This window comes from Anguilla rostrata, chromosome 1, assembly GCF_018555375.3.
Source record: "Anguilla rostrata isolate EN2019 chromosome 1, ASM1855537v3, whole genome shotgun sequence".
Lineage (NCBI taxonomy): Eukaryota > Metazoa > Chordata > Actinopteri > Anguilliformes > Anguillidae > Anguilla > Anguilla rostrata.
Genome location: NC_057933.1, coordinates 74,770,490 through 74,783,390, shown reverse-complemented (window position 1 = coordinate 74,783,390; position 12,901 = coordinate 74,770,490). Strand labels below are relative to the sequence as shown.

Genomic DNA, 12,901 nt, shown 5'->3' with positions numbered 1-12,901 from the left:
CTTGATTTTAGATCAAGATGGCAAGAGGAAAAGATATAAGTGACTTGGAAAGAGGGTTCATTACTGGGGCACGGACGAGAGGAGCTTCAGTCACAAAGACCGCTCAACTGGCTAGTGTTTCAATAGGAACAGTGACTAAAGTGCCATCTGCATTTAGATCTATGGGAAAGACATCAGTAAACTGAGACATAAATTATGGCCCAAAGCCCACATTCAATGACTGTGGTCCTTTAGTGCATTAGTGTGATACGTAAGGAACAACAGAAGGCGGGAGACTGAAAATGTCAATGCAGTAAATGATCAGAATGTGTCCATCAGCAACTACACCGAGAGGGATATTGTAGTAGGGTCCCAGTGCATAAACCCCTCGTTACAAAGACGAATGCACATTTGAAAGTTCCGTGGCTCAAAAACCATAGGCACTGGTCTATAGAGATGTGGAAAAAAGTGATAGGCAGATGAGTCATCCTTTACAACATTCAAAACAGTGTAGGCGAGTGTATGCGTGGTGTATACCAAGAGAATGATAGAGGCCTGAATGCTTGACGCCTACAGTGGGGGTCCGGTCACTAGGGCCGCCAAAAAAAATATTACGTTCGGAAACTATTCGGAAATCTTTTTTTTTTTTTAAACCTTCGAACCTAAATTTGAGCATTCAAATATTAGTTTTGGATCCCGCGTTTTGTAATTAACATAAACATACAGGCTTTAAAGTAATAATCTCGAAGATTTTCATTAAAATAAATGTCTGTTAAGTCACTATCTATCGCCAAATTAGGTAACACAATGGTGATTGAGCCTATTATTATATTAATTTATATTAGTATAATATAATAATTTATGATTAAAGAACTGGGTGTCTGTGGCGACATTCCCGAGAAAAAATCACAAGCGGCGCATAGTTAATGACGCGTTTTCCATCACCCATCAGTGGTTGGTCCGCCAGAGAGGGTAGGCGAAGCTAAAGCAACAGGCTTGTTCTTCAACTCGGTTGTGTGTGAGCGGTGTACTGCTTTTTCCGGTGTCTGCTAGCGTTGCAATAACGGGGGGGGGGGGGGGGGGGGGGTTATGGAACCCTAAAACGTTTTTGTGTAACATGAGAGCTCATATTATTTGTTGATGTAGATTTCGTATTACATTTGATGACAATGTAATGTTACTAAATTACATAGCCTAGCTATTTGCACAGCTAACGCTAGCTACCGGACCATGTCAAGAAAGGCAACATTAGTTTAGACAACGTTGCGCACAGTATCCATCTCTCATATCAGGTAACGTTGCGTTAGCTAGCTAGCTAATGTAATTAACACAATTTAATGTCAGCTAACAATTAGAAAAAACGCTAGCTAATGCTACCGACTGGTACCGACCTCGCAAAACGTTTCTCGAATGCAATGCTACCTTGTTGCAACGTTGCCATGTAGCTAACTAAAGGTCAGTTCAGATCAATGATTCGCAACAAGACTGGATGAAACTTGCAAAATTCCAAGACGTCTGATTGTAAACGTTCTAACTGCACTTGACAAGGTGGGTCTTTTGAGACCCCAGGCAACGGCTTCAGACACTCTGCAACTAACCAGTTCACACCGCTGCAATTTTCTCTGCAACATTCTAAAACCGTTTCGGCTCGTTGCGAATCACTGATCGGAATTGGCCTTAACGTTACCGTTATTTACATTGCCATCAAGTTCATCAGTATATTATAATGATCGGAATAAAGCCGTCTTTACACAGAGCATTAACCAGGGGTATAGGTGGAGCAGAGCCAGGTCTGATTTCAGTGTAAAATGTCAAACCGGAGAAAACTAAATAAAAGAATACAGCAGTAGCCTATGGATTAGCGTTATTTTATTACGCTTCCTCATATGGTCCTTCAGCCATGTCCTTTTTTGATGAAATCTCCTTTGTTTTTGTTTTATTATTCTTGTTCTGATTGCTAATTTAACACCCAGCTCCGCTTTATTCTCAAACAGTTTGCTAGCAAAACCAGAAACACCAGCAGTAACATTTTGCAAGGCAGTTGTTTCAAAAATATCACACGACAATCATTCACGAGAAAGACTGTTTAGTGTGCACGAGATACATAACTGTACGAGCCACAGTGAATCCTGCGAATTCTTCTCTGCAGTGTAAAGATGTTCATACCAGGCAAAAGGTGGATAAAGAACGTCTGTGGAAATTGATCATCTCTACCCCAGGTCTGCTACAGAACCCAGCTCGGCAGTGTAAAGGCAGCTTAAGTTAGCCTAATGTTAGACAATGAATGAGTGTGTACATAACATTACTTTTATAACAACCATTTTTTATTCAGTAAATAGTAAGTGTTATAGTTGGCGTGGCCCAGGTGCCAACTGACTGACGTCACACAGGCGACACTGGTTGGATCCGGTTGGATCTCTGGGAAGTGAGGTCCAAAAACACACCTGTAATTACTGCTTTTCGCCATTGGTACCGCCAAAGAGAACGAAACCGAAATCTTCGAGATTGTAACTTTAATTTCATGCGACGAATCATGTTCATGCACGCAAAGTTCATTTCAGAAAGTGCTTTATTCATTTGTGCATTAGGCTATAGAAACTGCAGGGGGCTCATTTATAAAATTAACTTGCGTGTGCATACGTCAAGTGAAGACCTGACGTACAGCCACAACCGTTTCCACGGTCAAATCGAGTCATGTTGAAATTTTATAAATCACTACTTTGACGTGATTTTCTACGTACGCGCCACACAGTTGATCTAAAATACGTTCCATAAATTAGGCCCCAGATGTAGTAACCTAGTATTAAAGTTCACCGATGTCCTCTATTCTACTGACCGCTTGTGGAAAATAACGCGCAGGCCAGTCTAGAGGGAGCGTCACGTACATATTGCACCCGACAATAAGCAGCTTATTTTTGTGAATTGTAGGCAAATGATATTTGAATATATTCGAACGCTAATTACAAAAGCTAATTCGAACTCAAATTCATGGAACTTTTTACAGCCTTACCGATCACTGTGTTATGTCGTGGGGGTCATTTTCTTGGCATGGTTTGGGTCCACTTGTCCCCTTAGCGCGAAGGGTCACTGCAAACCAATACAAAGTTATTCTGAGTGATCACCCTTACTGTATGATGAAACATTTCTATCCTGATGGGAGTGGTCTCTTCCAGGATGACAATGCCCCATCCGCACGGAATGAGGGGTCACTGAATGGTTTTATGAGTACGAAAATGATGTATGATATGGTATGGCCTTTTGCAGTCACCAGATCATCTGTGAGACATGGTTGTGGGGGTATTATGGTTTGGGCATGTATGGCTGCAACAGGTACAAGCTCACTTGTCTTCACTGATAATGTAACTGCTGACAACAGGAAACAAATGAATTCTAAAGCACACAATAATCGTACGTGCTCAACCAGTCAAGCACAGCATGCAAAGAAAATGCAAAAAAGGACATCACTACTTTCATTTACACGCTATCAATATGTCCCAAAAATACCTGGTGCCCTAAAATAAGGGTGGGAGGGGGTTGAGGGGTGCTGTAATTTCCACATGGAGAAACAAAAGTGTCGAAAGTATCCTTTCCAATAAAACATTATGAAACTCACTGAATACATGTATATAAAATACAAAATCTTAAAATATGAACATTTACACTAATATTCAAGCAGCTTCAAACAGCACTTGAATGTTCAGTAAAAAAGAAAAACGGGCTTTTGACAGCAGGCTCGTGTGTAAATGTCATGCTAACTACCCAGGCTAATGCCAAACCTAGTTCACAAATGCAGGAGCATGCATAAAATGGTGCATGTGCCATATTCAGTAATTTCCCCTACAAAAACCAACATTATTTACTGTCACGTTGAGATCTGGGGTACTCAGTCGGTGAGAAAGATGCTCTTCCAGGGCTGATTCTTGGCCACTGGCCATTGTTCTGTGTGCTCTATTTGTGGTTGTAAGTAAGATCAACTGAGTGACAGGTTATCTGATCAGGAGTAGTGGGTGTGAATTTTCCATCTCTGAGATAAAGGGGGGCGGGGGGGGGGGGGGTGCAACAAACCGTATGATGTCAGAGCGCTTAGGAACTATAAAAGGTGGTACCTATGGCAGTATCCCACAACGGCATCGCTGTCAAGATCACCTGTGAGAACGACATGAAGATGAAGTCTCCCATCATCCTCTGCTTTCTGCTGGCCTACGCAGGTGAGCCGTCCTCCTCTTCTGTAACATGGTTACATGCTAAACAGGGTTTCACACAGAAGGCTTTAAAGTCAGAATTATGAGAATAAAAGTCAGAATTCTGAGAATGAAGTCAGAATTCTGAATTTATTCTCAGAATTCTGACTTTAATCTCAGAATTCTGAATTTAAAGTCATAACTCAAAAAATTTTCACATGTGACCCTAATCCTATTCCGTATTTATTGGAGGAGGGGAATTAGCTGCTGAATTTATCTTGACTTTCCTGTCATATACAGTACATTTCCATCTATTCAGCCCCATCTGCTGGTTGTCTGTGTCACTGCATATGTCTAATGTTAATTTTTTTTAACTGCACCAGTGAAGTTTTACTTTGGATGTGAAGACTATAGGGCTGGCCCTCTTGTTTGGTGAGACCGACAGAGATGGAATCATCGATTTGCTAAATAAATAAGTAAATAAATAAAGAATTCCCCAGAGTGCAAAGCAGAGTAAAATTATCTCCATTTTGACATTAACGTAGAGGGGCCCATGCAGGCAAGGTATTCTTCCCGTTTACACTGAAACTGTGTAAGAACTCACTCTTCAGTAAACACTCTTCATTCTGCTGGTTGACAGCCTGCGCACAGTCTGGCCATTTCCACGGTGAGGGATTTTCAGAGACTGAGGATGATCTGGCTCTCCAAACTGAGATGGAGGTGAGCTTTCGCATCTATAAATGCTAATTTATCCAGAGCAACATAACACGGTTCACATTCAACCTATGATTCATTTAAACAGCCGGATATTTGCAGAAACACTTCAGTGGACTGAAACCCTTTCTCCCTGACCAATGCTCGGACCAATCATGTCTGAACCCTCCACGGGAGTCATGGTTACATTATCCATTATGACCAATCATTTCTCAGTCCTCCACAGGAGTCACGGTTACGTTTTCCATTACGGCCAATCATGTCTCAGCCTTCCACGGGGGTCATGGTTACATTCAGCACTGGCATGTCCAGGGTTCAACTGCAGACCAATCAGCTTGTCATTTACTGGGAGTAGCAAAAAATTTCATGTTCGTTATAAAAGAGATAAACACCTTCTGCTCCTTTTTCCTCTCTTTAGAGAACACAGAAAATCCCTGGCACCTGTTTCATCTGCAAGCGTATCGTAGAGAAAGTCAAGCGCACTATCTCTAACGACGCTTCCAAGGTAACAACGTTAGCATTCGACCTGGTGCACCACGGTCAAATACAGCTATGCATGTGCTGACATAGGCTTGAAGGCCTTACGTCCTGAACATCGGTGTCGAGGCCTTGAAAGCTGAGCTGAACTGTGGATGCTTTGCATCTTTTTTTCCAGCAAGAAATCGTAGAAAAGCTTCACCGTGTGTGCGAAATCCTGCCGGTAATTAAAGCCAGCTGCAAGAGACTGGTCAGCAAGTACATCGACAAACTTGCGACGGAGCTCGCGGCTGGCGATGACGTCAGAACCGCCTGTGTCAAAATTAAACTCTGCAGGTAAAGGCCAAATGTACCCACCTTTCTCTCTTTCTCTTTCAACCCAATTCGGGCGTTTTTGGGCCTCCTGAGGTACGCCAGCCTCGCCCGCACCTGTTCACAGGTACTGTAGTGGGAGAGTGTAGGGAAGTGAAACTGCCTGATGTATATTAGGGGTAAGAGGTCCCCAAATTAAAGACCCGCGCAAGAACAGTGTAAAGGGGTCCCATTGGGTGCTCACGTAAATGTTTTTTTTTTTTTTTACCCGTTCAAAATATTTTGCTTGCATTTCATGTTCTATGTTGCACAATTTAGAGTTTTATAAATTAACCTTGTCTAGTTTACATGTCCGTGGTTATACTATGATCATTTTAATTGATTGCATATTTATATTGAATCAGAGATCCACGTTAGGTTGTCATATTTTAGACACAGTAGTGTGTTAAATAAGCAACTTTCTTTGACACTGGAGAAGCTGATAGAAAAAGGCATCAGATGCTTTTTATTATGTGGAGGTTGGGACCCTCAGTTAGTACATAGTCATTTTAACTTCAATATTTATCCTGTTAACAACATTTTTTTATGGTTTGCCAGCCAGTACACATGCAAATTAAATTCTGGCTGTAGGGGGTCAACAATATTCACAGGTATATGACATTTGAATCTAATTCTTTCCATTCCCCCTTTCTAGACCAAAAGTACTGTGGGAGTGAGGCTGAGCAGACAGGAAGAGGAAATGTCCAAGTTCCTAGACAGCGCAGAGCTCGCTCGCTCGCTCTCTCTCTCTCTCTCTCTCTCTCTCTCTCTCTCTCTCCCCCACACAGAGCATTTTCTCATTCTGTTCTTCTCATAATTAAAGGCTTAAGCAGACCCTGGCATCACTTGCTAAAGACAACAGGCATTACTTGCAGAAACCCTTGTAATGTTGCTCAATAAAACATGATTACAAAAAAAGCTATGTGTGTCTGTTCATTTTCCTTGTCACATCCGGGTTACGTAGGCCTACTTTACCTGCAATACTTCAACCGTCCACCACCAGAGTTTAGTTTTAAAAGGGCAAGTCCACCGTCAGCAACCAACGTGGCGCCCCACATGGGCTGGGCGGGAGGCATACATGAGGTTAAAAATGGTAACACACACACACAACCACGCACACACAAACATGAGGGCAGAAAAGAGCATGCTTCATTTTTGCACTAATGTCAAACCAAAGGGCATTTGAGGCTGCTGAAGTGCCCGTCTGGTGTGCCACTTGGGCAAAAAAATGAAACGTAGGGCATGAAACATAGTCCCTTTAGGGCATGGACCGACTCTTGTTAAATGAAGGTTTAAAAAAACAAAAATAAATACACGGGCACTTCAGCATTCAGAGAAAAAATGGCAAGGGTGTTGCAGTGCCTGTCCACCCCTGCCCCATCCTACCCCCCCCGCCCATCTATGTGCAAAAACACTGGGTGACTCAGATCTTTAACCTAAAAAGGTAATCGGTTTTGGGGGAAATGGTGTGAATGTTCTGTCTCTGAAGTCACATGGGCACGTCTGCCCGCATGATGTCAGGGCGTTTAGAAACTATAAAAATGGCCTACCAGCAGCAGCGTGCCACAACGGCGTCGCTGTGGAGATCACCGGTTAGAAGGACATGAAGATGATGTCTCCCATCAAACTCTGCTTTCTGCTGGCTTTCGCAGGTGAGCCGTCCTCCTCTTTTGTAACATGCTCACTGTGTGCTCCTCCAATCAAAATGAGATTAAAACATGTAATACCGAAATTAGATAGTCTTTTTAAAACTGTGACCTTATTGGGAAGGAATTAGCTGCTGAATTTATCCTTACATTCCTGTCATATACTGTACATTTCTGTTTAGTTAGCCCCCCAGCACCAGCGAAAATTTTCATTGCTTATGGGGCTGCAGGGCTAGTGCACTGATTCCACACTGGCCCCCTTGTTTGGTGAAACCCAAAGAGATTAGCAAAAAAAATTAACAAAATACCCCTACAGGGCAAAAACATCTACATTTACCTCTAACTATAGGGCAAAAACATCTACATTTACCCCTAACTACAGGGCAGAGTAAAAAAATATCTCCATTTGGACATTAATGCAGAGGTGGTCGATTCAGGGAAGCCATTCTCCAGTAAACACTCTTCATTCTGTTGGTTGACAGCTTGCGCACAGTCTGGCTATTTCCACGGTGGTGGATTCTCAGAGACGGAGGATGATTTTGCTCTCCAAACTGAGGCAGAGGTGAGCTTTCGCATCTATAAATATGGGGGCCTCTGTGTGCCACCTTCTAAAATAGTACAAATCCAGAATCCAACATTTAAATGACCACATACATATATATATATATATATATATATATATATATATATATATATATATATATATATATAAATGTATGTGTGTATATATATATATATATATAAAGGCTGTCAATAGTGCCATGAAATTGAGTTCGAATATTAGCTTTTGTAATTAGTTAGAGTATATATATATATATATATATATATATATATTCGAATATCATTTGCATATAATTCACAAATATAAGTTGCTTATTGTCGGGCGCAATATGCACGTGACGCTCTCTCTAAACTGGCCTGCGCGTTATTTTCGACACGCGGGCAGTAGAATAGAGGACACCGGTGAACTTTCATACTAGGTTACTACATCTGGGGCCTCGTTTATAAAACGTATTTTAGATCAACTGTGTGGCGCGTACGTAGAAAATCACGTCAAAGTAGTGATTTATAAAATTTCAACATTATTTGACCGTGGAAACGGTTGTGGCTCTACGTCAGGTCTTCACTTGACGTATGCACACGCAAGTTAATTTTATAAATGAGCCCCCTGCAGTTTCTATAGCCTAATGCACAAATGAATAAAGCACTTTCTCGTTGATGTAATTTACCACAACTCGGCATTTATTAATCACAATAATAGGGGAATGATTGTTTGTAGGAAATCCCTGTTTATTTCTTAACACAAAAACTATTCAAACGGCTAATACTTGTAGCCTAAAACAACATAAATGACTTACTCTTTTTAGTTTGTTTAACTTCTTTCATCAACCAATTTTATCAAAATCTTCAGAACAAAAAGGAAACATAGCCTGCCATGGGAACATTATTTAGCCTAAATTGTTAGCTGACCAGATCCGTTTAACGAAGTGAAAAAAGAGACTGGCTCGCGAGGCTAGCTGACCGGTAACGTTAGGTGTCCATGAAGCTGAACGTATCACGGAGGTTATCGGCGAGGAAAACCAGACGATCCACTTGCTCTAGGTCCATAGCAGAACGTTTTTTGTTGACAGAGGAAGTCATAGACATATACATAGACGCCGTATTGGCCTTCGGATCGTACGTCAACGTCGCCGCCACATTGGCCCAGACAAGACTGGCCTGTAAACAAATATAGAAGTAAACGGGGGAGCTGCGGTTTTTTTTGGATAAAAAGCACTATAACGTTTACGTTTCTCAACCGATTTCAGTGAATCGTTTTTATATTAAAGGGTTTATGATCTACGTGGAGCACAAACATGTTTTATCTCCAGTTACTTAGAATCTCGATAGTTAAAGCTATAATCGCTGCTAGACGCACAAGAGAGGAGTGTGTATCAACGTTAGGTTTACATGAACTGAATTAGGCCCTACTTACGTGGTGGAAAATAATTCATTGTCATAAGGAATTGCCACAGTTAATTTTAACTTGGTAAGCTGGCTAGAAAGTAATGAATGCATGTGTTCAGTTTAATTCTTTCAAAATCAAAACAGGACTTGCAAGAAAACATTGGTAGGTAGCTAACAAGCAAAGCTAGCCTTACAATCAAGGTTATTTGATGCTTATAATCCTACTCAGGTTAGCTAGCAATGCATTTATTACTTTCTAGCCAGCTTACCAGGTTAAAATTAACTGTGGCAATTCCTTATATAGATGTTACATATCGTGTGTCAGCCCTCCATGCGATTCACGGCTACATTCTACATTGTGACCAATCGTGTTTTAGCCCTTCATGGTTACATTCTACATTGGCATGTCCAGGGTTCAATTCCAGACCAATCAGCTTTTCACATACTGTGCGTGACTACAGTGTCATAGTCATTATGAAAGAGCTAAATCCCTCCTACTCCTTCTTCCTCTCTTCCAGAAAATCCCTGGCGTCTGTTTCGTCTGCAAGCTCATCATGAGGAAAGTGAAGAGAATTATCTCTGAAGGAGACTCTAAGGTGTCAACATCAGCATCCGAACTCGTGTATCATACCTGCAGAGATCAGTCAGAATCAGGGCCAATTCAGAGTCACAGTGCCCATTCAGAGTCACAGTGCCAGAATCAGGTCCAATTCAGAGTCACAGTGCCAGAATCAGGGCCAACTCAGAGTCACAGTGCCAATTCAGAGTCACAGTGCCAGAATCAGGTCCAATTCAGAGTCACAGTGCCAGAATCAGGGCCAACTCAGAGTCACAGAGTCAGAATCAGGGCCAATTAAGAGTCACAGAGCCAGAATCTGTGCCAACTCAGAGTAACAGAGTCAGAATCAGGGCCAATTCAGAGTCACAGTGCCAGAATCAGGGCCAACTCAGAGTCACAGAGTCAGAATCAGGGCCAATTAAGAGTCACAGAGCCAGAATCTGTGCCAACTCAGAGTAACAGAGTCATAATCAGGGCCAATTCAGAGTCACAGTGCCAGAATCAGGGCCAACTCAGAGTAACAGAGTCAGAATCAGGGCCAATTCAGAGTCACAGTGCCAGAATCAGGGCCAACTCAGAGTCACAGAGTCAGAATCAGGTCCAATTCAGAGGCACAGGGCCAGAATCTGTGCCAACTCAGAGTCACAGAGTCAGACCTCATTACAGTGTGAGTTTGCAGTCAGTGTTTCAGCTCTCACCAGGGCCTCATATGGAGTGTAAATACAACATTTTAGATGCTGGTAAAATTTTAAACCACTCTGATCCCTGGGAATTTTATTCAAAGCAGCCAAATGTACAATCGAGTGGTAATGGAGCTGATATTTAGGCGTATCCTTCAGCCCAGCTCACGGCTATGGTTTTCCCATACAAGATATATGAGTTTTTTCTATATTTGGGATATGACATTTAATGGCAGAATTTAAGGACTATACCTTGGTATGGTTCAGTACAGTTGTGACAAATACATTAGATACAGAAGCAGACATAAACAGTGACATAGAGACATTTTCTATTTTGTCTGAATAAATGAATTGTTGTACACGCTGGTGTACTCTTCTAGCTAGCCAAACTACTAAAGATCTGCATTAATTAAGCTGATGCTTGTTTGCTAGCTAGTCAGTTAGCAAGTGGCTATTTGTGTAGCTATTTTAGCTGTAGCTAGTTAGCAGGCTAGCTAACGCTTGCCTGCGAACAGAAGTCCACACAGCTTTTTGTGTGTTTTACACAGGCTTGAGGAAGCTTTACGTCACGGATCAGCTGTCTCACGCTAAGTCACACTGTGAATGTTTCGCACCTTTTTCTTTCAGGAACAAATCGTGAGCAAGCTCCAGACTGTGTGCAGCCGGATGCGATTTGTGAAACGCATCTGCATGGGACTGGTCAGGAAATGGAGCCAGCGACTAGCAGACGAGCTCACGGCTGGCGATGACGCCAGAACCGCCTGTGTCAAAATTAGACTCTGCAGGTAAAGGCCAAATGTACCCACCTTTCTCTCTTTCTCTTTCAACCCAATTCGGGGCCTCCTGAGGTACGCCAGCCTCGCCCGCACCTGTTCACAGGTACTGTAGTGGAAGAGTGTAGGGAAGTGAAACTGCCTGATGTATATTAGGGGTAAGAGGTCCCCAAATTAAAGACCCGCGCAAGAACAGTGTAAAGGGGTACCATTGGGTGCTCACTTAAATGTTTTGTTTTTTTTACCCGTTCAAAGTATTTTGCTTGCATTTCATGTTCTATGTTGCACAATTTAGAGTTTTATAAATTAACTTTGTCTAGTTGACATGTCCGTGGTTATACTATGATCATTTTAATTGATTGCATATTTATATTTATACAGAGATCCACGTTAGGTTATGTCATATTTTAGACACAGTAGTGTGTTAAATAAGCAACTTTCTTTGACACTGAAGAAGCTGATAGAAAAAGGCATCAGAAGTTTTTTTATTATGTGGAGGTTGGGACCCTCAGTTAGTACATAGTCATTTTAACCTCAATATTTATCCTGTTAACAACATTTTTTTATGGTTTGTCAGCCAGTACACACGCAAATTAAATTCTGGCTGTAGGGGCTCAACAATATTCACAGGTATATGACATTTGAATCTAATTCTTTCCATTCCCCCTTTCTAGACAAAATGTACTGTGGGAGTGAGGCTGAGCAGACAAGAAGAGGAAATGTCCAAGTTCCTGGACAGCGCAGAGCTCTCTCTCTCTCTCTCTCTCTCTCTCTCCCACACAGAGCATTTTTTCATTCTGTTCTTCTCATAATTAAAGGCTTAAGCAGACCCTGGCATCATTTGCTAAAGACAAAAGGCATTACGTGCAGAACACATTCTACTGTCGCTCAATAAAGCATGATTACAAAAAAAGCTCTGCGTGTCTGTTCCTTTAGCTTCTCACGCCCGGGTTACTGACTTTACCTGCAATACTTAAGCCCATTAGACACCAGTCAATTTCCCACAGATTACTGGCAATTTAAAAAGTAACGTGTATTTTCAACAATATTCAGAACAGAATTGCAACACATCATATTTACACTGAATTATGACAATAATTTATGATAATAACAATTGACAACAAGGGAAATATTTATATATTAGATACAATGCTAAGCATGAGTAACTATGCGCTTATTAACGTAGGATCTGAATTGGACAGTCTGCTGACTAAAGCACTGCAAGCTAAGTAGTTCGCTAAAGCAAGTGAACGGTAAAAAGGCCTGCATGGTAGGCCTAGTGCAAAGATGAATTCGAATTTCCGAATTGAACCAAATGTAATGTGGCTTTACCGTATCACAAGTTAGCAGCTACCTAGCTAGCTACAGTGTGAGGAGAACCCTCCAGCCTGGGCCAGAAGCGCTGGGGGTTCTCCTCACACGGTTGAATGCTTCTTCAAAATATACACTTCACAGAGTCTGATGTAACTGGACTTATTGCAGGTGATTCAAAGATTACATGCAAGAACCCGGGCTGATCTGCGCATATCAAATACAAACAAGCACTCCACAAGACACTCACAAAGACAAACAAAACACACACAAAACACAGACA

The 12,901-nt window shown here is 41.7% G+C and overlaps 2 protein-coding genes across 2 annotated transcripts; both read left to right on the top strand.

Moving 5' to 3' along the window:
* The first annotated feature begins 4,087 nt into the window (after positions 1-4,087).
* Positions 4,088-6,628, top strand: LOC135242031 (antimicrobial peptide NK-lysin-like). Its single transcript, XM_064312904.1, has 5 exons — positions 4,088-4,187; positions 4,801-4,880; positions 5,293-5,379; positions 5,530-5,687; positions 6,358-6,628. The coding sequence occupies exons 1-5, from the start codon at positions 4,088-4,090 to the stop codon at positions 6,377-6,379; spliced, it is 447 nt and encodes a 148-aa protein (XP_064168974.1). The 3' UTR covers positions 6,380-6,628.
* A 598-nt stretch (positions 6,629-7,226) lies between these two features.
* Positions 7,227-12,226, top strand: LOC135235567 (antimicrobial peptide NK-lysin). Its single transcript, XM_064301145.1, has 5 exons — positions 7,227-7,354; positions 7,831-7,910; positions 9,814-9,891; positions 11,162-11,319; positions 11,982-12,226. The coding sequence occupies exons 1-5, from the start codon at positions 7,306-7,308 to the stop codon at positions 12,001-12,003; spliced, it is 387 nt and encodes a 128-aa protein (XP_064157215.1). The 5' UTR covers positions 7,227-7,305; the 3' UTR covers positions 12,004-12,226.
* Positions 12,227-12,901: the final 675 nt, after the last annotated feature.

Bases quoted from the DNA above. Each gene is read 5' to 3' on its own strand.
- LOC135235567 (XM_064301145.1), top strand. From the start codon at position 7,306: ATGAAGATGATGTCTCCCATCAAACTCTGCTTTCTGCTGGCTTTCGCA. The intron at 7,355-7,830 runs GTGAGCCGTCCT...GTTGGTTGACAG, and splicing joins CTTTCTGCTGGCTTTCGCAG to CTTGCGCACAGTCTGGCTAT. The intron at 7,911-9,813 runs GTGAGCTTTCGC...CCTCTCTTCCAG, and splicing joins CTCTCCAAACTGAGGCAGAG to AAAATCCCTGGCGTCTGTTT.
- LOC135242031 (XM_064312904.1), top strand. From the start codon at position 4,088: ATGGCAGTATCCCACAACGGCATCGCTGTCAAGATCACCTGTGAGAAC. The intron at 4,188-4,800 runs GTGAGCCGTCCT...GCTGGTTGACAG, and splicing joins CTTTCTGCTGGCCTACGCAG to CCTGCGCACAGTCTGGCCAT. The intron at 5,380-5,529 runs GTAACAACGTTA...CTTTTTTTCCAG, and splicing joins TCTCTAACGACGCTTCCAAG to CAAGAAATCGTAGAAAAGCT.